The sequence below is a fragment of the Phaenicophaeus curvirostris genome, chromosome 11 (genome assembly GCF_032191515.1).
Source record: "Phaenicophaeus curvirostris isolate KB17595 chromosome 11, BPBGC_Pcur_1.0, whole genome shotgun sequence".
Classification (NCBI taxonomy): domain Eukaryota; kingdom Metazoa; phylum Chordata; class Aves; order Cuculiformes; family Cuculidae; genus Phaenicophaeus; species Phaenicophaeus curvirostris.
The window spans coordinates 1,680,741-1,706,689 of NC_091402.1; the positions used below are offsets into that span (position 1 = coordinate 1,680,741).

The 25,949-nt window shown below is 47.4% G+C and overlaps 1 protein-coding gene across 3 annotated transcripts in view; it reads left to right on the top strand.

Moving 5' to 3' along the window:
- The window catches only part of SUSD3 (sushi domain containing 3), a 52,253-nt gene extending 26,623 nt beyond the window's left edge, over positions 1 to 25,630 (top strand). The window contains exons 4-6 of one of the 3 annotated variants that reach the window (XR_011338180.1): positions 923 to 1,087; positions 17,039 to 17,791; positions 25,453 to 25,630. Coding sequence is in view for 2 of the 3 variants with exons in the window: in XM_069865700.1 (XP_069721801.1) it covers positions 923 to 1,087; positions 17,039 to 17,240 (367 nt within the window). In the remaining variant the exon portion in view is untranslated. Of the gene's footprint in view, positions 1 to 922; positions 1,088 to 1,304; positions 1,498 to 17,038; positions 18,047 to 25,452 lie in introns of those variants that run through there. The other 2 variants (XM_069865701.1, XM_069865700.1) reach the window with 2 other exon arrangements.
- The last annotated feature ends 319 nt before the right edge of the window (positions 25,631 to 25,949 follow it).

Here is a 25,949-nt window from a genome sequence, read left to right on the forward strand (position 1 = left end):
ACTGCTGGCTCATGACTGAATTCATCTTTTCAACCTGCCTCATGATTTTTGAATCCTTAAAAATATGAGTGCTTCAAAAATACACAGAAATTACATTTGGGGTTTTTTTCTGAAATAATTTATTCCATAAAAAGAGCGCATAGTCTTTTCCTATACAACAGGATCTGGCTTGGCATGTGTCACTGACAGAGGTCCATGGGAACATTCATAGAATCATGGAAGGGACCTCAAAGCCCATCCAGGTCCAACCCTGCCATGGGCAGGGACACCTCCCACTGGATCAGTTGCTCCAAGCCCCATCCAACCTGGCCTTGAACCCCTCCAGGGATGGGGCAGCCACCACTGCTCTGGGCAGCCTGGGCCAGGGCCTCCCCACTCTCACAGCAAAACATTTCTCCCTAAAATCTCATCTCAAACTCCCCTCTTTCAAGGTGAAAACCATTCTCCCTCATCCTGTCCCTGCCCTCCCTGATCAAGAGCCCCTGCCCAGCTTTCCTGGAGCCCATTCCAGTTCTGGAAGGTGCTCTAAGATCTCCCTGCAGCATTTTCTTCTCCAGGCTGAACAACCGAACTCTCTCAACCTGTCCTCATAGCAGAGATGCTCCAGCACTTGGGTCACCTCTGTGGCCTCCTCTGGGCTCGCTCCAGCAGATCCATTGACACAATGTCATGCCTTAAGTAACTGTCCTTGTTGTCCATAGTCTCAAAAGCCACTGAATCCCCCACCTTAGGGTATGTAAGCTAGTATTTAAGTCTCTGGAAATCTGGCTTGCACTCAAAGTTCATCATGTGTTCAAATGCTGATTTCACTAAATCTGGATTTAAATTCAAACTCTAGCAGGTCAGGGCTGTGGTCAGATCAAAGCTCAAATATACAGCCATTTATCAAAGTAACATATTTTACCACTTGCTTAATTCACAGAGACATGCAGCTGTGGTACCAGCTCAGAAGTGAAGAACTGGAGCACATGCAAGCTGCTTACTTTGGTTTTAAGGGAAGAAACAATAACAACAATAAGAAACTCAGGAATAAATCAGTATTCAGTGACGCAACTAACATGGCATATGATAACCAAGGCTTCTACAGGTAAGGCTGTTAAATTATAGTAGATTTGGATGAGTATGTTGAGCATATTTTAGAAACGATTCCTCAAAAATGCATTTTAAAGGGATGGCCCTGCAGAGGATGTGATGCCAGGGGGCTGTCCTTGAACTTGCCCATCTTGTGGACTGTTGCTGGAAGGTGAGACAGCAGAGAAGCTCAGCATGACCTCCCTCTATCTTCTTTCCTCTGTCCCCAGTAGTGCTTTGTTAAGCAAGGTCTGCAGGGGAGGTTGCACCAGATTAACTGGTGAGCGGTTTTTAATTGGCTTTGTTAAACTGATGCTAAACTGCAGTAGGAAAGTCACTCCTGTCTGTTGGTCAGTGGTGTCAAAGTGCCAGCTTGTTTAAGCACCTTAAGAGACACCTGGGGCTACGGCTGCGGCACGGCTCAAGGTGAGCATCGGGTATTACCACTTTTCCCTGGGTGACTGTAAAAGCTCTCTTAAGAGAGATCATTTCGTTATCAGGGTGTGCAGGGCAAACACAGTGGATCCACAGCCGCAGGGTAACGTAAACGCCCGCAGGGAGGGAACTCTGACCCTGGGAGTCCAAAGATACATCCACACTGAACCCAAGTGCATCCCATCATGTGGACGTATGGATGGTGGGCAAAGGTATTTTTCATGTCAGTTCAAAATCACCTCTGAAAGTGTCCAGATGTGTTCCACTGGCTGTGGTGTTGCCATCAAAAGAAAAATGGAGACATGTTCAATTCTAATAGCAGTTTTGCCATTACCATTCATATAAGCACCTGTCATTGTGTCTTTTATACTCTTCAGGTTCTGCTTCGTCCTCATGTACTGTAATATATAGTGCAATCCTTGTTTGCTTTTAATTCACTGCTCACTTGTACAACTTTTATGTACCACACTATCAATGATTTGTAGTGGTTACCTGCAGAAAACAATTTTATGCAGATTATAAACCTGCTTCCATGTCACAGTGCAGCTGGAAATTATATTCAAATGTAGCATTTGCACAGAAGTCTGATGGCTGCTTAATCAATTCCTAGCTTTGGGTGATTTCAGGAAGATGAATAAAGCTAATTAAATGCTGATTATAACCTAAACAGTTTTGAGAAGACTCAGGTTGCATTTCTTAATTGTGGGCAGCTTCAATCTGCTGCAATGTTAATGTTTTGTGCAAATGTAAGCTGCTTTTGGAATAATGCGGATAAACTTTTAAAGGGCTGCAAACAGGTTAATGCTCTGCTGGAGCCTCGAGCTCCTCCTGGGTGCTTATCTGCCCCACTCCAGTGAGCAGGAGCTGCTCTGCTATGGTTACCAAGTTCCGTACACTTCTTAACTGCAAATAGCAGGGAATGTACAATTCTTCTGGATAAGCAGCTTCTCTGGGGCCAGAAATCAACAAGTTTGTTATTTCTGTATAGACCTGAAGAATGTATAATTTTCCGTGGGGAATCACACTGGGCAGGAGGAGGAAAGCCTGTGGGCTCTGTTTTTAACTTTGTAGAGCAATGCACACGCTGTGTTAAATACTGGTGCACATGCCCACCTCTGAATGCATGAGGGCCGCTGTTACTCAAGGTCTACTTTATTGCTCGCATGCAGAGGTGATGTGGTCCTGGCTAATCACTAGCCAGCATGAAAATCAGCTAGAAGGAGTAGTTTGCACCTCCATGGCAAAACTCCAGCCATTAATGATGTAGAGAATGGGCACCGAGTCTCAGAGATGGAAATGGCTTTGAAGCTGCTACAGACCCTGAATAAAACTCTTGGAATTGCTGTAGGGACAGGCATCACCCTTTATCAATTTGTCTCTTTCTTCACTCAGATAAGATCTATTTAAATCAAGATCACAGAGTCACAGACTGGTTTGGGTTGGAAAGGACCTCAAAGCTCATCCAGCTCTGACCCCCTGCCATGGGCTGGGACACCTCCCGCTGGATCAGGGTGCTCAAAGCCTCCTCCAACCTCAGCCAAGATGCTAATTTCAACAGGCTAATTCTGCTAAATGGATATACGCACAGGATGAGACATGGGAATTCTGCTAATATATTTCATGTCAACTTTTGAAGACAACAAATGATCTATCAGCTTTGTGTTTCACTTGCAAAGGCTTACTAATTGTGCATAGTGGAAAAGACTAAGTTTCATCATCCTGTGCACATCCAGTTATTGGAGAAGCAGGACAGTGTAGGCAAATCCCTGCAGAGGTGCAAACGTGAAGCTGGCTTATTCTGGAAAGACTAGTGTGAAAAGACGTGTACTATCTGGGTTATTGCTGCAGTACCTTTCTCTGTTTAACGTGAGACAGATGTGCTGGCAGCCTACCTGTGCAGGTGTTGCTGTAGTGGTGGAGCTGTTGTAGTGTTGATTGGCTGAGGTAATAAATAAAGGTGGTTGGAAAAGAGCAGCAAAACTGAGTGCAAGCAAACCCATAAGAAAGCTTCTGTAGATTGCAGCGTGCTTGTGAACCAAAGCACATGTCCATGGTTATGAGCAAGCCAAAAGATAATTTAACCAAGGCTCTTCAAGGAAGGTTTAGAGTTCACATCCGAATCATAGTATCATGGAATGGTTTGGGTTGGAAGGGACATCAAAGCCCACCCAGTTCCACCTCCTGCCGTGGGCAGGGACACCTCCCACTGGATCAGGGACTCCAAGCCCCATCCAACCTGGCCTTGAACCCCTCCAGGGATGGGGCAACCTGGGCCAGGGCCTCCCCACCCTCACAGCAAAATATTTCTTCATAAGATCTAATCTAAATCAAAGCATTTTTTTATCAAGATGGTGATGAAACTTTGGAGCAGGTTTCCTAGAAGTGGTGGTCAATGCCCCTAGTCTCTCGGTGTTCAAGAGGCATTTGCACAATGCTCTTAATAGTATGCTTCAATTTTTGGTTAGCCCTTAACTGGTCAGGCAGTTGGACCAGATGGTCGCTGTAGAACCCTTCCAACTGAAATACCCTGTCCTATCCTATCCTATCCTATCCTATCCTATCCTATCCTATCCTATCCTATCCTATCCTATCCTATCCTATCCTATCCTATCCTATCCTATCCTATCCTACACTACCCTACCCTACCCTATCCTATCCTTGTGGTAGCATTTCAGACATTTGGAGAATTTGTGCAGTGCATCACTAGACCTCTGACATCAGAAATCTTTCTCTTCTAATACAGAGCTCCCCTAAGCAGCATGGGAGGCTGATTTCCCCCTGCTTTTTTCAGGGCTGCAGTACGTGTGGATTGCTGTGATGCAACCTTGGGAGGTGACTCTGCAGCCCACTTAGAAGAGGAAGGCTGAGACTTGAGTGGTGTCCCTGTCTGAGAAAGGAGTGGGTGGAGGCCTGGCAGTTTATGTCGCTTTTATGATAGTGTTTCCTTTTCTTAAAGACAACTGTTCTGCAGCTTCTTCATGTAAAACATGAACTATTTGGAAGAGTGAGAACTCCTCCACCCTTGAAGAAGATCCTCTTGAGGAGATCTTAGCCTGTTTCTGAGAGGAAAGGATGTTGGTGATGCTGCTTTCCAGACTTAATTGAAATAGATTTAGATATTAAGTAACATTTTGATTCATCACTTTACGGCTTAAAAATACTCTAATAAATAAAACAAAAAGCCAGTTCTTTCAGGAAAACCGACATGAAATAAAACCGAAAGCCTGTTCTTTCAGATAGGTAAGATATTATGGTTTATGGGGTAATTTAGGATTCATAGAAAAAACTACAGCAATGCCTTAGAATTCCAAAGAGATAATTTTGGCTTCATCATGTGGATGCAGAATGCTGATGTTCAGAAGTCATAAATAATGAAGGAGCCCAGCTGTTGGACAGTAGAGGCTCCAGAGGGCTGTTCTGGACCTGTCTGAGCAAAATGAGGTATTTTTCCCATCACATTTGAAGCATGTAAACAGATGTGATGAATATATAGTTTTGCACAGAGATATTGAATTTTAGTGGCAATTACTCTAATTATAATGAGCTCCATTCTTGGCTGCTTGAATAAATTGCTTTTTTTTCCCTAAGAAGTATCTCCATGAATGCCTGGGATCATTAACTAGAGAGTGCAGCCACCTCTTTCATTCAGATGTAAGGAATCATAACGAGAAAAAAAAATCCAATTTTTAGCAGAATTTCTTATATGCAGGAGCTGTGGGCATTTATGGGATATTTGCATTTTTTAATATTTGAAGAGTTTACTGCTGTTGAGCAGGGCAGGACCAGTACCAAGGCATAGGGCTGCTGGGAGGGACGTGTTATCCCCAGCGTTGCTTCTCAGAAGTTTGGAGCACAGAGCAGAGATAGCGGGTTGCTGTGTGATGCAGAGGTTTGGGACAGATTAGCTGAGGCAAAGGGTCTGTCACTTATGGGAGGGAGATTAGCTGCAGCGCTGGGCCATGTAGTTAAAGGAGAACAATGTTCATGAGACTCCAAAACAACCCCCCTGAATGCTTGCCCAGCAGAGACAGGGCTTGTCAACACGTACTGGGAATAGCTCCTACAGCACAACTGCAGTGTGGATCAGGAGAAAAACCTAAACTCAGTAAATTCTCTTCTGACCTCTTTAACATTTTAACTCTCTCTGTCCCTCTACTCGGCTCTGGTAAAAATAATAATACATATACAAAAAAAGTGATGCACAGCACAATTGCTCACCACCTGCTGAGCAATGCCCAGCTTCCCCCAAGTTTATATACTGAGCGTAACGTCATATGGGATGCGATGGGACGGGATTTCCCTTTGGGCAGTTTGGGTCAGCTCTCCTGGCAGTGTCCCATTCCAGCTCCTTGTGCACCCCTAGCTTGTCAGGCCAGTAGGAGAAGCTGAAAGATCCTTGACTGCTTAGTGGCAACTAAAATATCAATATATTATCAATATTATTTTCATTCTAAATCCCAAATGCCCCTCTTCCATCATCTTCCAACAGTGTGGAAGACTGGGGAAGTTCCACTGGACTGGAGGCTGATGTTGTTCCCGTTTACAAGAAGGGTCGCAGGGAGGATCCAGGGAACTCCAGGCCTGTCAGTCTGACCTCAGTGCCAGGGAAAGTCATGGAACAGGTGATCTTGAGTGCTACCATGAAGCACATGCAAGAGAACCGGCTGATCAGGCCCAGACAACACGGGTTCACAAAAGGCAGGTCTTGCCAAACTAACCTGATCGCCTTCTATGACAAAGTGACTCGGCTGCTGGATGAGGGAAAGGCTGTGGATGGATCTTCCTGGACTTCAGTAAAGCCTTTGACACAGTTTCTCCCAGCATTCTGCTTCAGAAACTGTCACCTCTGGGCTGGACAGGCGCACACTCTCCTGGGTGGAAAACTGGTTGGCTGGAGGGCCCAGAGAGTGGTGGGAGATGGAGTTAACTCCAGCTGGAGGCCAGTGACAAGTGGTGTCCCCAGGGCTCAGTGCTGGGTCCAGCCCTGTTCAATGTCTTTATAAATGACCTGGATGAAGGCATCGAGTGCACCCTTAGCAAGTTTGCGGATGACACTAAGCTGGGTGGAAGTGTCGATCTGCTGGAGGGTCGGGAGGCTCCAAAGGGATCTGAACAGGCTGGACCGCTGGGCTGAGACCAGTGGGATGAGGTTTAACAAGGCCAAGTGCCGGGTCCTGCACTTGGGGCACAACAACCCTGAGCAGCTCCAGACTAGGAGAAGTCTGGCTGGAAACTGCCTGGAGGAGAGGGACCTGGGGGTGTTGGTTGACAGCGACTGAACATGAGCCAGCAGGGGCCCAGGGGGCCAAGAAGGCCAATGGCATCTTGGCTTGGATCAGAAACGGCGTGACCAGCAGGGCCAGGGAGGTTCTTCTCCCTCTGGACTCAGCACTGGTGAGACCGCTCCTCGAATCCTGTGTTCGGTTCTGGGCCCCTCACCACAAGAAGGATGTTGAGGCTCTGGAGCGAGTCCAGAGAAGAGCGACGAGGCTGGTGAGGGGGCTGGAGAACAGGCCTTATGAGGAACAGCTGAGAGAGCTGGGGGTGTTTAGCCTGGAGAAGAGGAGGCTGAGGGGAGACCTCATTGCTCTCTACAACTGCCTGAGAGGAGGTTGTGGAGAGGAGGGAGCTGGGCTCTTCCCCCAAGTGATGGGGGACAGGACGAGAGGGAATGGCCTCAAGCTCCGCCAGAGGAGATGTAGTCTGGACATTAGGAAAAAATTCTTCACAGAAAGGGTCATTGGGCACTGGCAGAGGCTGCCCAGGAAGGTGGTTGATTCACCTTCCCTGGAGGTGTTTAAGGCACGAGCGGACGAGGTGCTAAGGGACGTGTGGGTCTCTTCCAACCTGGTTATTGTATGATTCTATCATTCTATGATTCTCTGCTCTTCTCTCGTGAGACCTCACCTGGTGCCCTGCGTTCAGCTCTGGATTCCTCAGCACAGGGAGGACATGGAGCTGTTGGAGAAAGACCAGAGGAGGCTACAGAGATGATCTGAGACCTTGAGCGCCTCCTGTACAAGGACAGGTTGAAAGAATGGCAGTTGTTCAGCCTGGAGAAAAGAAGGCTGTAGGGAGACCTTAGAGCTGTTTCCAGCACTGAAAGGGGCTCCAGGAAAGCTGGGGAGGGGCTCTTGATCAGGGACTGCAGGGATAGGACAAGGGGGAACATTTTTAAACTAAGGGAGGATAGATCTATACTGGATCTTAGAAAGAAATACAAAATCATAGAATCAGTAGGTTGGAAAGGACCCACAGGATCATCGAGTTCAACCATTCCCATCAATCACTAAACCATGTCCCTCAGCGCCTCATCCACTCGTCTTTTAAACCCCTCCAGGGAAGGTGACTCAACCCCCTCCCTGGGCAGCCTCTGCCAGTGCCCGATGACCCTTTCTGTGAAAAATTTTTTCCTAATGTCCAGCCTAAATCTCCCCTGGCAGAGCTTGAGGCCATTCCCTCTTGTCCTGTCCCCTGTCACTTGGGAGAAGAGGCCAGCTCCCTCCTCTCCACAACCTCCTTTCAGGCAGCTGTAGAGAGCAATGAGGTCTCCCCTCAGCCTCCTCTTCTCCAGGCTGAACACCCCCATCTCTCTCAGCCGTTCCTCATAAGGCCTGTTCTCCAGCCCCCTCACCAGCCTCGTTGCTCTTCTCTGGACTCGCTCCAGAGCCTCAACATCCTTCTTGTGGTGAGGGGCCCAGAACTGAACACAGGATTCGAGGAGCGGTCTCACCAGTGCCGAGTCCAGAGGGAGAAGAACCTCCCTGGACCTGCTGGTCACGCCGTTTCTGATATTTTCCTGTGCGGGTGGTAAGGCCCTGGCTCAGGTTGCCCACAGAAGCAGAGGAGGCCCCATCTCTGGAAACATTCAAAGTCAGGTTGGATGGGGCTCTGAACAACCTGATCGAGTTAAAGTTGTCCCTGCTTCTGTAAGGGGCTTGGCGTGAAGGATCTGTAAATTTCCCTCTTAACCTGAAGCATTCTATGCTTCCACAATTTTAAGACTTAAAAGTCTTCCCAATTCTGTATGGGAATGAAACCAGACCTGGTGACATCACTCACCCAGGGGACTGACCTTCCTGAGCACAGCAGAGCGCCCCAGCGTGCCTGGGGTTAGACGGGTGCTGCGGGTTCTGCGGGTGAGAGTCCTGGGCATCTGGGACATTTGGTGTGCCAGAGGAACAAGCATTTAAATGCCTTGCCAGGTTTAACTGAACTGGAAGTGTTCCTGAGAAGGATATGGTATTTTTAATCATTTTTTTACCGATGAAAAATAACAACTGGCCCTGCAGTAATCCTTTTCTGGAATAATTGGGCAACTACCCCCAGAGGTGAATGATCCTCTTCCATCTCCAGCAAACAATCATGCAGGAGAGCTTAGGCTCTGTCCCCTGCCTGAGCAGGCAGGTTGTCTTCTACCCTGTGGCGGGCACAGGGGGAAATATCACTATACAGAAGCTTAATAACTGTCCTTCCTCTGGCAATGTGTGAGAGGTGGAAATAGATGTCAGTAAGCGATGAAATTTAAGAATCAGGTGTGGAAAAGTAGAGCGGGGTCATCCTAAGGCAGAGGCTGGGGTATGCTTGCTCGCTGTTGTGGGATAGCTCAACCTGGTCCTTTGGGGAACAGTTGGTACAAGTGCGTTGAGGCAAGTTTGATCTCAGGATCCCCTGCCTGGAGAAAAGCAGGGAAACTCCAGCTTACTTCTAACTCCCAAAGTGAAAAAGTGGTCTCCTCTTTTCCTAGCCATGTCTCTAGGAGAACCCATGAAAATATGCAGCTTGTGGCATAAACACCATGAGAACAGACAGCAAACCCTTTCTTGTGTGCAGAGACATTAAAGAAGCGAGCACGCCACTGTTTGAGCTGTAGCACATTTAAACATCAGCATGCACAGAAAGATAGAGGAAATACAGAGAGCGAGTACTAAGAAAAAGCTGAGCAAGCTCGTTTCAGTTGGCATCAGTTTTCTATTTATGGCAAGAAAGAGACACATCCAGGGAGACCTCATTTTTTCTGCCTAACAGTAACAGAATCACAGAATCATGGAATGAGTTGGGTTGGAAGGGCCCTTAAAGCCTATCCAGTTCCAGCCTCTGATTTGAACACCTCCAGGGATGGGGCAGCCACCACTGCTCTGGGTAACCTGGGCCAGGGCCTCCCCACCCTCACAGCAAAACATTTCTTCCTAAGATCTCATCTCAGTCTCCTCTCTTTCAGCTGAAAACCATTTCCCCTTGTCCTATCCCTGCACTCCCTGATCAAGAGTCTCTTCCCAGCTTTCCTAGAGCCCCTTTCAGGACTGGAGGCTGCTGTAAGGTTCATACTCAGGTCATCCTTGTGGCCTTCTCTGGACTCGCTCCAACAGCTCCAGGTCCTTCCTGTGCTGGAAACTCCAGAACTGAGCATCCAGGTGGGGTCTTACCAGAGCGGAGCAGAGGGGCAGAATCCCCTCTCTCACCCATCTTGTTCCACTGCTTTGGATGCTGTCCAGGACACGTTTTGGCTTTCTTGGTGGCAGGTGCCCATTTGGGCTCGTGTGGATCTTGTCATCCACCAAAACCCTGAAGCAGTGCCCAAGTATCTTCTAAGATAGTTGCTAGTGTGCTTTTTTTTTATTATTATTAGTATGAGGAACTCAGTTCCACCTTCTTGAAGAGGTAGTCAACAGTTACAAACCAAAAATCAAATCAAAAGTGCATGTACCAGGAGAAAAACTATAAAGATTTACATGGGGTAGTCACAGCCTTTGCAAAAAGCCCTGCCAGGATTATAGCTCAAATGTAAGTACTCTGATCATTTTTGCAATAAATACAGTTTTCTTGGGCAGGATTCGTCCTATTCTGATATTTTCTCCTATAAAGCTCTGCATCTTCAATTACCCGTGGTCCACCTCCAAGTCAGACAGCCAAACTGGCTAAACCTGTACCTGGAGGACAGCTCTTCTCCTGGCTCTTCCTCTCATTCTCTGAACTATTAAGCTTCCACTGACCGAAATAAGTCTATTCTGAGGTGACTGTGGCATCCTCCATTCACTGCAGTGTATCAAATCTCGTGGACATCTGAGGGACGATGAAGTCAGTGGAGTTCCACCTAAGCAGAAGCTGAGAAAAGCTATTAAGAGGGTTGTTTGGTAAGGGACAGATAAGTGTGTGCGCAGTGGGCTCTCCTCTGCACACACTGCTATCAGTCAGAGGCAGCTTTCAGTTTGCATTTTCATCCTTGGGAGCTCTGTGCTTTATCCAGAATAAGTGTGGCTGGGTTTTTAAGCACTTCAACTTGCCTTAACTCCAGTTTCTAGCTGGGCTACTTCAGGACATCACGGTAAGAGGATCAGGAAACCTCCCTGTAGTCTTATCTGGAAATGCAAACCCAGCCGAGGAGGTGAAGTGCTGAGCACCCTATTGGGATATACATTTGACAAGGGCAGACTTGATGTACAGCTGAATTTGGAGCTCCCATCTGCGGAGAAGAACCACCACCACAGCACTGGTCTGTGGGTTTGAGAGGATTCGTAAGAATTTTGCTTTGTGTGACTTGAAAGCTGTTCCTTGCTGGAGGGGAAACCACTGGGACACCCGAGGAGTGTGAGAACACAGCGGAGTGGCCAGTGGCCACTGCAGAGCTGCAGAGCTGCTCACTGCTGGCTCTGAAAAGAGAGGTTTGTATGGGAGGACAGGAGGGGATTTTACATTGCTGTTTGTCAGGTGACTTTGTACAAGACCCAGGGGTGATCATGGAAGCATTATGAAAACAATAGCAGCTCCATTGAAAGCACATGTTGCTGTGCACACCCCCTCCTCGCTGGCTGCAATGACAATTAGGACAGAAATCATTGCAATTTAGCAGCCCTTTGTGCCAGGGCCCCAAGTTGAAACCACAGCTCACTTCCCCTGCCTGCTCTTTCTTTGAAACACGTGTCACAAGGTTCTGGAAGGCTTGAGTCTCTGAAAGGTGGCAGTGGGGAACACAGAGCACAGTAATAACAAATTAGAGGGGGAAAAAAATCCTTTTGTGAATAGAAAAGCTTAAGGTGGGACAACTCGCAGGGTGGGACAATTGATGTAAAATCTTGAAAAGGAATTCTGTCCCTCTCCTGTGCTGGGTCTCCTCCCCTCTGGTCCTGGTGCCACATGATTAAACATCACATGCATAGGGAACTGGACTGATTACACACAGTTGGATCAAACAGGTTGTTTGCTCTTCAAAGCCGTTTTACCGGATGCTTTATGCAGCGAAGTACAAAACACCACAGGGACAATAGGTCCTACGCCTCTTCCTGCAGCCCTGGGAGTGGCCCGCTGGTGGCTCTCCACAATTTCAGCCACGCAATGTGGGGACCACGCTGACCCCCACGCGGAGACCCAAGTACAGGGTGCAAATGATCTCACGCACGCAGCCCAGCCTCAGGCAGCAGGAGCCAGCAGGGCTCAGCTCACTGTGCCCGAGCTTTCAGACAAACAAATGAGCAATTTCTGGCAGTGAGGCAAATCATAAAAGAAAAAACAAGAGTTTTTTGGAGGGAGTGAAGGGTCTAGCTCTCTGGTAAGACTACTGGCCTTCCAAAGCACCTCTAACAATATTGCACTAAGTCACTGTTGTAGAAGATCATAGAACCGTGGAATGGTTTGGGTTGGAAGGGACCTCAAAGCCCATCCAGTCCCACCCCTGCCATGGGCAGGGACACCTCCCACTGGATCAGAGGCTTCAAGCCCCATCCAACCTGGCCTTGAACCCCTCCAGAGATGGGGCAGCCACCACTCCCCCAGGCAGCCTGGGCCAGGGCCTCCCCACCCTCACAGGAGAACATTTCTTCCTCAGTTCTCATCTCAATCTCCTGTCTTGCAGCTGAAAACCATTCCCCCTTCGTCCTGTCCCTGCCCTCCCTGATCAAGAGCCCCTCCCCAGCTTTCCTGGAGCCCCTGTCAATACTGGAAGGCTACTCTAAGGATGTTATATATAAGATGTCTGAGTGTTTATATAAGATGTTTTCAGTCTTAACCCTCTCAGCAGTGCATCTCCTGGCACTCCTTCTAGATGTCTGGGTGGGATTTTCTTGTTCTGCTTAGCTTTTCCATCAAGCTGAATCTAGGCTGAACAGCTTTACAGCAGCATGTCTCTCAACATGGGTATTTCTTCAAATGTTGTCCCTTTTCAGTGTGGTGAATCTACACCACACTGTCCTACTAGTAGAAGGGCATCAGATCCTTCAGCTTTTTAATCTCTTCTACTTATGTGTTTAGAGTAGGAAAAGCACTGGGGAAAGTGTCCTCAAGGGGTCAGAATGCAAAGTAGGAATGTGACCACGTGACCCATCCCACCCCATCCCATCCTGTCCTTACTTCCAGAAGGTCCTTTGGCTCACAGCCCTGCTGCTCAGCAAACCTGGGCAGACAGGAACATTTTTTAGTGCAACATGAGTTTCTGATTCACCTTTCCTTGCAACCACTTACACAAGGTAGTGGAAGACTTCAACCATTATAGTCACTAAATCAAAGAGGAGAAAAAACCCCAAATTTCATGTTATTGTGGAGGCCAAAGCTATGAGCTAATTTCACTGTCTTTGCATGTGACTTCTTTGACTGAATGACAATGCCAAGCTGCCTCTGTTAAGAGTGTGCTGGCTTTGTGTTTTTGGCAGAACCTTCTCACTTGGACATTGTTGTTGTTGGATTGTCCTTATTTGCTTTTTACCAGGTACACTGGTAGCACGTCTTGTAGTCAGAAAGGGCTCTGGTACAAAAATTTCAGGTACTAAAATAACTTATGTGGGAGAATATACTGGTCTGTTCCTCTGCAGAAGAGATTTTTTTTCTTCTTGATAACGTGCTCCAGCTGTACTGGATACCTGAAAGGAGGACCTCAAACCTACTGAAACACGGGCTTTCCCATTTGACTCCCTCCTGCAGTCAGATCAACTACTTCACAGAGAATGTTTTATCACTTGGCCTAGAGATGTGTAAAAAAAATTAATCTCAAAACAGTCCAAACTTGGAATGCACGACTTCTTCCAAATGCTTCCACACAAAGGGGGAATTAAAAAAATTGCTTTTTTTTGTTGTTCTTTAGATGTATTTTTTAGTTGGACTAGTTTCTTTCTGGTTGTTGTCTTAGCTGACAGAGCATAAAAAGGAGTTTGTCTACAGCTCAGTTCAGTTCTCCCTGAATGTGGAAAATACCAGATCCTCAATTCTCCCTTGCAAAAGAACAGCCCATCCCTGTGAGGACAGGCTGAGAGAGCTGGGCTTGTTCAGCTGGGAGAAGAGAAGGCTGCGGGAAGACCTTAGAGCAGCTTCCAGTACTGAAAGGGGCTCCAGGAAAGCTGGGGAGGGGCTCTTGATCAGGGAGGGCAGAGATAGGACCAGGGGAACGGTTTTTAGCTGAAAGAGGGGAGACTGAGGTGAGATCTGAGGAAGAAATGTTTTGCTGTGAGGGTGGGGAGGCCCTGGCCCAGGTTGCCCAGAGCAGGGGTGGCTGCCCCATCCCTGGAGGGGTTCCAGGCCAGGTTGGATGGGGCTTGGAGCCCCTGATCCAGTGGGAGGCGTCCCTGCCCATGGCAGAGGGTTGGAATTGGATGGGCTTTGAGGTCCCTTCCAACTCAACCGTTTCTATGATTCTATGCAGATTTTCTTTCAGCAGTAAGCTCTGCAGTATCACTCTGTAGTTATAAGTGTTCTGGTGTCAAACACAAAGATACTTGAGGCCTTGTTGATGCACCAGGACTAAAAAGGCAGAGTCGAAACAGTACAAGTCAATGCAAAGTGGGTAAACTTACCAGGCGGGTTTTTTTGAGAAATAAATGAGTTTGCTGTTGTCCAAAGTACAGGTGCGTAGATTCTGCTCTTCTGAGCTCCTCCCATATTCTGACTACACTGATGCAATGTCTTCTCACATCGAAAGCAGAGGTGGTTTAAGATGCCTTTATGCTTATCTGACTGTAGATCATGCCCCAAATTGTTTTGTATTACACCTTTCCAGTGAAGAATATTTATTCTCCTTTCCAAGAATGATGTAGCTGCATTGTACTCTGCACCAGAATAGCAAGACTTGAGTTATTGGGGTTTATTTTCTGCTTTTCCCCTGTGGTTCCTATACATCTGTGGGTTTCCAGCATGAGCATTTCTGCCGTCTTTCTGTAACTGATAATTGCAGAATGCGGCTTCTGTTTGCTTTCTTGACTGGCTTTTCATATCTGAAGGGGTAAGACCCCACTGTCCTGGATGTGGGTGTGCAGTGCTGTTTTCTGTGGCTTCAGAGGAAGCGAGAGGAGCCACGTGGGCTGGCTTACTGCAGTGCATGTGGGGCAAGCAGCCCCAGCATCTGCCTTGCGTGCAAACAGCTCCATGGAATAACTGATTGTTTTCAAAAACCCACACAGTTATTTGGCACAAACCCAAAAAGGGTGGCTCTTACCTGTTTCTGGTTCACAGAGCCATGTGCTTAAAGCCAGCTGCATCCATCATGCCTGTTGCAGCAGAGTTCAAGAACAAGCTCATCCCACCCCATCATTTTCCTGAAGCAGTTGTGTGTAGCTTCCTGAGCATCTTTTCAGCAGCTCTGCCCTCTCTGCCTGCCACTGTTCCTGCTCTGCCCACATGCTGCAGTTTAACCCCACAGGCAGCTGAACCAACCACTCAGCCACTCGCTCACTCCCGTTGGTGGAATGGGGGAGAGAATTGGAAAAAAGGAAAAAAAGATATAAAGCTCATGGGTTGAGATTAAAACAGTTTAATCAGACAAGAAAAGGAAGAAAAATAATAATTATTAATATATGCAAAAAAGTGATGCACAGCATAATTGCTCACCACCTGCTGAGTGATGCCCAGCTTCCCCCAAGTTTATATACTGAGTGTAATGTCATATGGGATGGGGTGGGATGGGACGGGATTTCTGGGTCTGGGTCAGCTCTCCTGGCAGTGTCCTGTCCCAAATTCTTGTGCAACCCTCTTGATCAAGGAGTGCAGGGATAGGACGAGGGGGAACGGTTTTCAGCTGAAAGAGGGGAGATTGAAATGAGATCTTGGGGAGAAATGTTTTGCTGTGAGGGTGGGGAGGCCCTGGCCCAGGCTGCCCAGAGCAGTGGTGGCTGCTCCATCACTGGAAGTGTTCAAGGCCAGGTTGGATGGGGCTTGGAGCCCCTGATCCAGTGGGAGGTGGAACTGGATGGGCTTTGAGGTCCCTTCCAACCCAAACCATTCTATGATATGATTCTATGATATGATAACACTATACCAGCTACTAGGAAGCAATTTAACTCTATCCCAGCCAAAGCCAAAATCTTACACTATTGACTGGTGCGTTATTTGCTCTCTGGGTCAGTAGCCTGTGCTGGCTTGACCTCCTTAACCAGCGAGGAAAGGTGAGATGCAGGATGGATCAATGTCCAGTGGTGCTGCACACACACCAGCTGAGTCCCAGCCTGTGGTGCCTCTGGGAGGGCCAGGCAGTAGCCAGACTGGGCACACAAGGGCCAGAATGAGCCACGATATGCCAGCGCTTCGTAGGCATTGCTGGCAGTTCTGCAAACAACACCTCAAAGCCCAGGGAACACAACTGTCTCTGCTGCTCCCAGCAGTGCTTTGCTAAGCAAGCAATTCTGTTCTGCACCAGACTCAGCATTCAGGCATTCTTAGTAATGTTCTCTGGATAATGCAGCATTAAATGGAAGCTCATTTGCTGGAAAACAAATAACATCTCCCCCATCCAAATACAAAACCAAGTCTTTTCAAGGTCATCAGCCTGGTAGCCAAGTGGGCGATGGTGTCCTGGGGTGCATCCCGCATGATGTCACCGGGCGGGCGAGGGGATTGTCCTGCTCTGCTCCTCACTGGTGCAGCCCCATCTTGAGCACTGGGGGCAGTTCTGGGCACCACAGGATAAAAAGGATCTGAAGGTACTGGGGAGAGTCCAGAGGAAGTCATGGAGTTGGTGAAGGGTTTAGAGGTGAAGCCATGTGAGGAGTGGCTGAAGGCACTGGGTCTGTTCAGCCTGGAGGAGACTGAGGGGAGACCTCATTGTGCTCTGCAGGTCCCTCACAAGGCGGGGAGGAATAGCAGGCGCTGAGCTCTTCCCTCTGGATCCAAGGGAGTGGCAGGAGGATGTGCCAGGGAGAGTTACATTGGACATTAGGACAAGGTTCTTCTCCCAGAGGGTGGTGGAGCACTGGAACAGCTCCCAGGGAAGCAGTCACAGCACCAAGCCTGACAATATTCCAGAAACATTTGACTAATGCCCTCAGACCCACAGTGTGAATCTTGGAGTTGTCCTGTGCAGGGACAGACATTAGACTCGATTATCCTTGGAGGTCCCTTTCAACTCAGGGCATTCTAAAATCCTACGAGCTATTTTAGAGAGACAGAGTGATTTGCCCCACTGCTGCCAACAAGTTTCAATGCTAGAAGCAGCGAGTCCCTGTGTTACATCACAAGTTGTTTGCAAAATGCCTGATGTGCAAATAAAATGGATTGGAAAATTATGTTATTGTCACTCAAGCAAATGGAACGGAAATAAGTTTTTACTTCATGCTTGCAGGTTCCAGGAAGAGTGGACTCGGGACATCACAGCTCCTGGGTGTTGCAAAGACAACGATCGGCTGCCGAAGTTCACCAGGAGCAGCGGTGCAGCTGCCCCGGGACACACTACTGCGGTGCAGACAGTGGATTCAATACATGTCGTTGAAGTTTATGGACACAAGGAGAGTTATAGCAAACCGAGCCGTCAGATACCTGGATAGCTGGCATCTGATATATGAATGCTCCTCTGGACCAAAACGAAATTTGGATAGAAATATGTGCCTTAAAGACAACATAGAGAGTTAATTATTCATATGAAGTTGAAAGTTTTCTATATTCCAGGCTGGTTATTTAACAGAAATGCTTGAAGTTCTAAAGAAATGACTGTTGAGGCTGGCAGTCCATAGCCATTCTCTGTGGTGAGGTAGGGATTGTGGCCATGGCAGAAGCATGGTGTCATTCTTCTGTACAGCTAGAGGGATGGTAGCCAGCTGGTGTGTTTGCCTCATGCAGAATCACTGATGATGACACATGCATAAGATTGTGACCTTCTTTTAACCAGTGGGGTTTGTAAGCATTTCAGAATGATAATCCCCATCATTTTTACAGAGTAGTATGACAGAATTGCAATAAAATGTTGTTTTTAATCAAAAGCCCCTGTTGTTTTATATCAGGAAGGCCTTTTTGTTTCATTCATCAGCTCTGTGCTTGGAGACCCTGTGAGACTGGGTGCAGTAGAGGGACATCGCTGGATCCAGCACCCTGTCCCAGGGTCGGGGGAGGCTCTTGAACAGGGAGTGCACGCATGGGATGAGGGAGAATGATTTTAAGCTGAAGTTTTTCCATTCAGCTTTGCCTCGCTGGTATCTTGTCTCATTCCTAGGAGATGTGGTGTGATGCCTGTGTTGCTTTCCTCCAGCAGAGTGGTGTTAGCCCCGTACCACAGGGAAGTAGGCTGGTAGAGGCCGTTGTCATTTAGCTGAGAGAAAGTCTAAAATAGTAAAGCTTTTTTTATTTGCTCAGCAAGTCTTTGAAGAAATCTCGTGGCTCTCCTTTCCAGACCTATGTGGTTACATGCAGTTTTTATATATGTATAAAAATATATCTGTTCTTTCAGTTTTGATAACCAATACGTGCTATTCGTGCAATTTCTTGGCCTTTCACTGGGCCTCAATTGTTCCCTTTGCCTCTGTCTGCCAGGCTGTCTTTTAAAGAGGAGATAATTATAGAATAATAAAATGGTTTTGGTTGGAAGGGACCTCAAAGCCCACCCAGTTCCAACCCTGCCATGGGCAGGGACACCTCCCACTGGATCAGGGGCTCCAAGCCCCATCCAACGTGCCCTTGAACCCCTCCAGGGATGGGGCAGCCACCCCTGCTCTGGGCAACCTGGGCCAGGGCCTCCCCACCCTCACAGCAAAACATTTCTTTCCAAAAGCTCATCTTAATATCCCCTCTTGCAGCTGAAAACCATTCCCCTTTTCCTGTCTCTGCACTCTCTGATAAAGAGCTCCTCCCCAGCTTTCCTGGAGCTGTTTTCCATACTGGAAGCTGCTCTAAGGTCTCCCCACAGCCCTCCCTTGTCCAGGTTGAACAACCCCAACTCTCTCAGCCTGTCCTCGGATGGGAGGTGCTCCAGCCCTCGCATCATCTCAGTGGCCTCTTCTAGACTCTCTCCAAAAGCTCCATGTCCTTCCTGTGCTGAGGACTCCACAACTGGACGCAGGGCTCCAGGTGGAGTCTCATCAGAGTGGAGCAGAGTGGCAGAATACCCTTCCTCACCCTGCTGGCCCCACTGCTTTGGATGAAGCCCAAGACCCATTGCCGGATTGTATTGAGCTTCTCATCCTTCTCTTTAGGGCTGCTCCCAATCCTTTCTCCACCCAGCCTGTAACTGCGCTTGGGATTGCCATGACCCAGGACCTTGCACCTGGTGAAGGTGGCCTCATTCTGCTTGATACTGCCTCTCTGCAGCTCTCCTAAATTTCCTGCCTTTTCTACATCTCTATGATTACCTTAATTGGATTTAATTATCTGGCTCCCTGGCTTTTTCATTTTATCATTTGGTTTCAAATTCCTTTATAAGACTTCAAGTCAGTGAGTGAAATAAATTCAGTCATTGGGATGGCTGGGTCAACACACAGCGTGAGAAGGGAGCCCAGTTGCCCTGTTCTACAGACGAGGCGAAGGTGAGTGGTGTTTGATGCAAGAATGTAAACCCTTGAGATGACAACGACATTGATAGCCATGGGAAACAACAGAGGAGGTAGGTAAATTTACTGTCTGTGCCAGAGCATGGGATTGTGATCATTTATTTGGGCATCTAACACAACAGGCAACATAGCTATAACAAGATAAGGAAACAAGAGCCATGCTGTTTCTAGAAGATCGGTGGCACTGTTCCCTCGGGGCTCGTGCTTGGTTTATGATGGCTGAACCCCCCGGAGTTGGCTTTATTGCTCATGTAAACATTATTTATTGTTAGGAGCAAAGTAAGTGCTGTGCAGGAAGGACACGAAAGCAGCTGAGATTCTAAAATAGACCCGTAAAAACTCATATTTATTAAGTTAACCCTTAAATGTTTGTCTGCCAGTGATTTCAAATGGATTCAGGCTCGCATTTCAGCTACAGGAGACTAGTGTATCCTTATGTATTTTTATGGAGCTGACGGCTTGCTCTTAAAGAACAAGTTAAACTGCTACAAGCTACATAAGCACCAGACAGCTCCCTCCCTGCATGGATGTTTGTGATTTAATTGATGTGTGTTACGGTATAACAGGATAATTCTTCACAGATGAAAAAAAATGGCAACTGTGTTTATCGGAGCCATTACTTATGTGCATTCCCTAACCTCATGTTTTGAAACTGTTTTCCTAGAGCAGGCGACTCTGCCAAGGCCATTGCACTGGGCTGCACTTAAACCTCAACTGTTTGCAGAAAACCAAGAGAGAGTTTTTAAGATCCGATGCTAAATACTAAACAGGGAATGGTTTCTAAGCCAGCTGACATAGCATTGGCTACAGGTAGGTATCCGACCCTTCTTTTTAGTTAAATGAAAATCCACGCTTTGAATCAAATGAAAGGACGCATATGCTGTGCTAGAAAGGTGGAGTGCCTGAGCCTGGGACGTGCCAAGTGCCAGGCAGGCTGAGAGCTGGGGATGTTCAGCCTGTAGAAAAGAAGGTCCAGGGAGACCTTAGAGCAGCTTCCAGTGCTGAAAGGGGCTCCAGAAAAGCTGGGGAGGGGCTCTTGATCAGGGAGCACAGGGATAGGATGAGGGGAATGGTTTTCAGCTGGAAGAGGGGAGATTGAGATGAGATATGCGGAAGAAATGTTTTCCTGTGAGGGTGGGGAGGCCCTGGCCCAGGTTGCCTGGGGGAGTGTTTGCTTCCCCATCCCTGGAGATGTTCAAGGTCAGATTTGAATGGGTCTTGGAGCCCCTGATCCAGTGGGAGGTGTCCCGGCCCGTGGTAGGGGGTTGGAACTGGATGGGCTTTGATGTCCCTTCCAGCCCTAACCATTCCATGCTTGTACATGGGAACTTAGTGCACTGTGTACCTGTGACAGTACGTCCTTACAGGAATATCCCCTGTGGGGAACACCTATTTTTATTTGTGGGATATCACAGCATACAGTGTTGCCAGATACTGTGATTTTCATCACCAGGCACATGGTATGTCTTGTTTTCTTGTGCCACAAATAGTAGAGTTGGATGAATGCGTGAAAAATCACAGCTTCTATTTAAAAATAATTAAGGGTCTTGCACTTTTGTTTGCATGAAGGAGTTTCAGTTCTGAAGTGTCAAACAGAAAAAAATCACAGGAGTCTTGGTTTCTTCAATGATAATGACATGATTTAGGGGAGGCCTGACTCATGATTCACAAATACTTGGTCACAGCAAATATATGCCTGATCTTGGCATGTCTTCTAGGGCTAAAAGAAAAGAAACACCACATCTTGATCTTACTTACTGTAGAGTTAAAACTGCTTTCATGGAGGTTTCAACATGGATTTTGGATATGCAGGCTTTCTCCTGGATGCCTGCCCCTTGGATGTTATCTTAGAAGTCTCTAAAGATGTTGTTTTCCACAGGAAGCTCTGCTTTGGTCACTCTGACTTTTGGTTATGGTCTAGTATTGTTCAAAGTTTCTGTGTGAAGTCAGGACCCAGAAAAGAGGCAGGACTCTGAAACTGATGGAATGGGACAAGCTGCAGGAGGTGGCCAATCCAGAATCAGCAGAGTGAAACAGCACGGCACAGGATAGCTGGAGACCTCTGGTTACACCAGACACCAGTTTCAAGAACAGGAGATACATGAGTGATGGTTTTGGATGCTGAGGATGCAGAGAGGGAAGAGATTCTGCCCCTCTGCTCCAATCTCATGAGTCCTTACCTGGAGCACTGCATCCAGTTCTGGAGTCCTCGGAACAGGAAGGATATGGAGCTGTTGGAGCTAGTCCAGAGGAGGCCACAGAGATGATCTGAGGGCTGGAGCACCTCCTGTATGAGGGCAGGCTGAGAGAGTTGGGGTTGTTCAAGCTGGAGAAGGGAAGGCTGCGGGGAGATCACAGAGCAGCTTCCAGAACTTAAAGCAGCTCCAGGAAAGCTGGGGAGGGGCTCTTGGTCAGGGAGTGCAGGGATAAGAAAAGGGAGGGGTGAGGGTGGTTTCAACTGAAAGAGGAGAGATTGAGATGAGATCTTAGGAAGAAATGTTTTTCTGTGAGGGTCGGGAGGCCCTGGCCCAGGTTGCCCAGAGCAGTGGTGGCTGCCCCATCCCTGGAGGGGTTCAAGGCCAGGTTGGATGGGGCTTGGAGCCCCTGATCCAGTGGGAGGTGTCCCTGCCCGTGGCAGGGGGTTGGAACAGGATGGGCTTTGAGGTCCCTTCCAACTCAAACTATTCCATGATTCTGCGCTTCTGGGTTCTCTAACAATTTTGTGAGAGAACAATTTTGTGTTTGTTCAAAAACATCCCACTCATCTGCTGGCAATTTTCATTAAAGTGCTATACCTTACTGGCAGATGTAAGTGGCTTTTACAACTATTTTTTTAGCAATATCTTGCAGCACAATTCTTTAATAACTTTAAATGACACTTGTAATTGAATCTTCTGCTTGGAAGGACTGAGAAGAAAATCTGGCAATGTACTACCTGGTAGCTTTTGAGATGACCTACAGTAACATCCTTTCATAACTCTGCCTGATGACATCTGACAGAGTTTGTTACCTGCACAATTTAAATAGTGTGGTGCAGTATTTCTTATAGCTTGGAAAAATAAAAAAAACAAAACCCCAATACTCTGGGAAGAGCAGAAAGCAACATCCTAGTGAGCACCTTGGAGACAGAGGATATCCAGCCAGAACCAGAGCTGGAGACCTGCATGCTCCTCTGGCTTGCTGGCTGCACTTGGAGTCATAGGATCATAAAATTGCTTGCTTGGAAAATGCTGGCCACACCATGGCTGATCCAAGCCAAGATGCCATTGGCCTTCTTGGCCATCTTCTTGGCCACTGCTGGCTCATGTTCAGATGCTGTCAAACAGGACCACAGGTCCTTTTCTGCCCAGCAGCTTTCCAGCTGCACTTCCCCAGGCCTGGACCGATGCATGGGGTTGTTGCCTGTGTCTATAGAAGTTCTTAATCTATAGCACATTTAGTTACTGTTGAGAAGTTTAAGAACTTTTATGGGGTAGTAGGGTAGAGTAACTCGCGGGTGAGAAAAAGTCCAGTTAGGCTGGTGACGTTTTTTTTAAATAGCCTCGAGACTTATCTCACCTCACCTCACCTTGGGGTCATTTCCCCACAAGATACAACCTGACAAATCAGACCACAGGCAAGAGCCAGATAACGACCTCCACTGGGGGTACCATGAGGTTCCTCCACGGCATTTTGACAAACTCTTGCTGTGAAGTGGAGCAGTGCCTTTCAGATTTAGGGTGGTATTTTGAGTTACCCCTCATAACACAACTGTGTAAACTCTTATCAAATCCTGCCTCCCTAAAAGCAATACAAGGAACCTCATTTGTTTCTCCCTTCAGTAACAAGAGGAGGTTATCATTTCTACTTTATGTGCAAGGATTATTGCGAAGAGAGAGCTGATTGACAGAGCCCATGTTGAGCCTCCTGGATAGCTACTCCAAAACTGATAGCTATTTCTATTGCCCCTGCATCCAGAACATATCAGCTGGTGGGAACACTCTGTACTCCCGAGCACCCTGCACACCAAGATGTCCTCTGTGCCCGGTAGCTAACACAAATGTACTGATGAAAACACAATGACACAGCAGTGAGGCAATGGAAGTTCAGCTGGTGTCAAGCAGAGCAGAAGCAGCTTGCTCCCTGGATCCCTGGTGCTATACTGAATGGTGTGTGTGTTTGTGTATAGAGACTGCTGATGGGTGTCAAGATTACAGAATCATGAAGGTTGGAAAAGACCTCTAAGATCATCCAGTCCAACACCACCATGACTAGTAAACCACACCCCAAAGTGCCATGCCTACATGTTTTCTGAACCTGTCCAGGGATGAAGACTCCAACACTGCCCTGGGCAGCCTCTGCCAGGGCTTCACTACTCTGTCAGCAAAGAAATTACTCCTAATATCCAATCTAGACCTCCTGTGGTGCAACTTAAGGCCATTTCCCCTCATCACTTGTGCTCCTGGGAGAAGAGCCCAGCACTCACCTCACCACAACCTCCTTTATGGGAAATACAGAAAGCGATGAGGTCTCCCCTCAGCCTCCTCTTCTCAGGCTAAACAGCCCCAGGGCCCTCAGCTGCTTCCAGAATGCCTGGGCTCCAGACCCTGCTCCAGCTCCATTCCTCTTCTCTGGATGTGCTCCAGCCCCTCGATGTCTTTCTTGCAGTGAGGGCCAAAACTGGACCCAGGATCCAAGGTGCAGTCTCACCAGTGCTGAGTCCATGGGGTCAATCCCTTCCCTGCTCCTCCTGGCCACACTACGGCTGATCCAAGCCAGGAAGGTGTTGGCCTTCCTGGCTACTTGAGCTCACTGGTTATACTGAAACACTCACAGTTGTGTTTCCCACAGGAGGTGTGTTGCATCTCTGAGCTGGAGTCTGCAGTAGCTCCTGATCCATGCCCAGATGCTGGCTATTAATTCATAAAGCCAGCGTGTTGCATGCTGGCTGTACAACATCCTTTCCATCCTTTCTGGACCCTCGTGGTCAGGTGAGGCACTGAAGCTGGCAGGGTGATGACTTCCATGTGAGGACATTGTAGACAGAGTGGCTTTGTTCTCATCTCACAGCTCTGCCAAATTTGTCATCTGTTTATTTATACCTTGATTTTAAGGAGAGGATGCTCAAGTGGATTTATTTGCTTCCTGTCTTCAAAGAATTTCAATGTTTTGGGGTTTTAGAAAAAAAAATATATTTAGTTGACTATTTTTCTCAGTTGTATAATTTAATTTGTACTTTACAAAGGATCAGATTTTGAGATATGTGTGGTTTTGGACATGTACTTGAAGTTGGCTGCTCATTATCCCATGTAAAACCTAAAAGCCGACACAGTAAATTCTATAATATAAATCAAGGTTACCTGAAAGGAGGTTGTGTCGAGGCGGGTGTCGGTGTCTTCTCCCAGCTGACAAGCAATGGGATGAGAGGGAATGGCCTCAAGTTCTGCCAGGGGAGGTTTAGATCGGATATTAAGAAACATTACTGACAAAGTGGTGAAGCTCTGTCAGAGGCTTCTCAGGGCAGTGGTGTAGTCTCCATCCCTAGAGGGGCTCAAAAAGTGTGTGACCATCACGCTTTGCGACATGGCTTAGTAGGGATGGTGGTGTTGGTCTGACGGTTGGACTGGGTGATCTTAGGGGTCTTTTCCAACTTTAATAATTCCATGATTCTCTGTTTCTGTATCAGTATATAAAGACTTATTCTATATGCTGACATTTCCATTGTGCTAGGAACAGGAGCTGCTCAATTTTTTCTATTATCTGCACCATCTTCTTGTTTTACTAATGTTATCAAAACTTCCAAGAAAAAGGTGTCATACAGCAGAATCAGGGTGTGTGTGATTCACTCATGTAACAAATACAAAAAGTTAAAACTAATCAAGGATTTCCAGACCTGTGGACACTGCAGGCTGTGATTTCACCCAAGTCAGTTCTGTTCACATTTAATGGTTTGGCTTTGCTGGTCGGGAATAAAGTGCTGAGAACCTGAGGCACAGCCTCTGCCTTTGTGTTTGGAGGCAGAGAATTGTTTTCCTTCATTTCCTTCTGTCCAATGAAGAAATAAAAGAAAATACCAATAACAATAGTATGACTGCATAAATAAGTGTGGAAAATTAATTATTCCATATGCAAAGTAATCGTAAAAATTATTAGCACCAAAATAAATAAATAAATCTCATAACTTTGAGTAAACAAACATCTGGTTTTCCAGAGCCAACTACATATTCCTTAAAATCAACAGGGAACTGCTGCTGGCTCCAGAAGTGAAAGAGCAGCCGGGGTGGGTGCTCCTGGACGCCTCTGCCCGTTCTGCCAGCCTGACCCGCTCCCTCCCAGTTTGCTTTCACTTCTCAAACTTGGCAGTGACCTCTGTTCTTCCAGGCAAGGACAGCCCTCCGGCACCCCGGGCACAACACAGCCCGGTGACACCGATGGACGATGCTCTACAAGACATGTAAGTGCATGTGTGTAATGGGGAATTGGGACAGAAGGACCAGTCTGAAAAGTCCAAATGTGCAGAGCAGCCGAACAGATCCAGGAAGGGCTGCGATGGGAGCGGACAGCTGGGCGCTGCCATCCCAGCTTTTATTTCCCTCTCCAAGTTTTTTTTCCCTCTCCAAGTTTTTTTTTTTATAAATAATACCCAAAACTCGCTGAAGGGAGCTCGGTGTGTAATCTGAGCTTTTGGGAAATGCTTCTTTGTGTTCCCTTAAACACAAAGAAAGGCTTTGTTAAAGA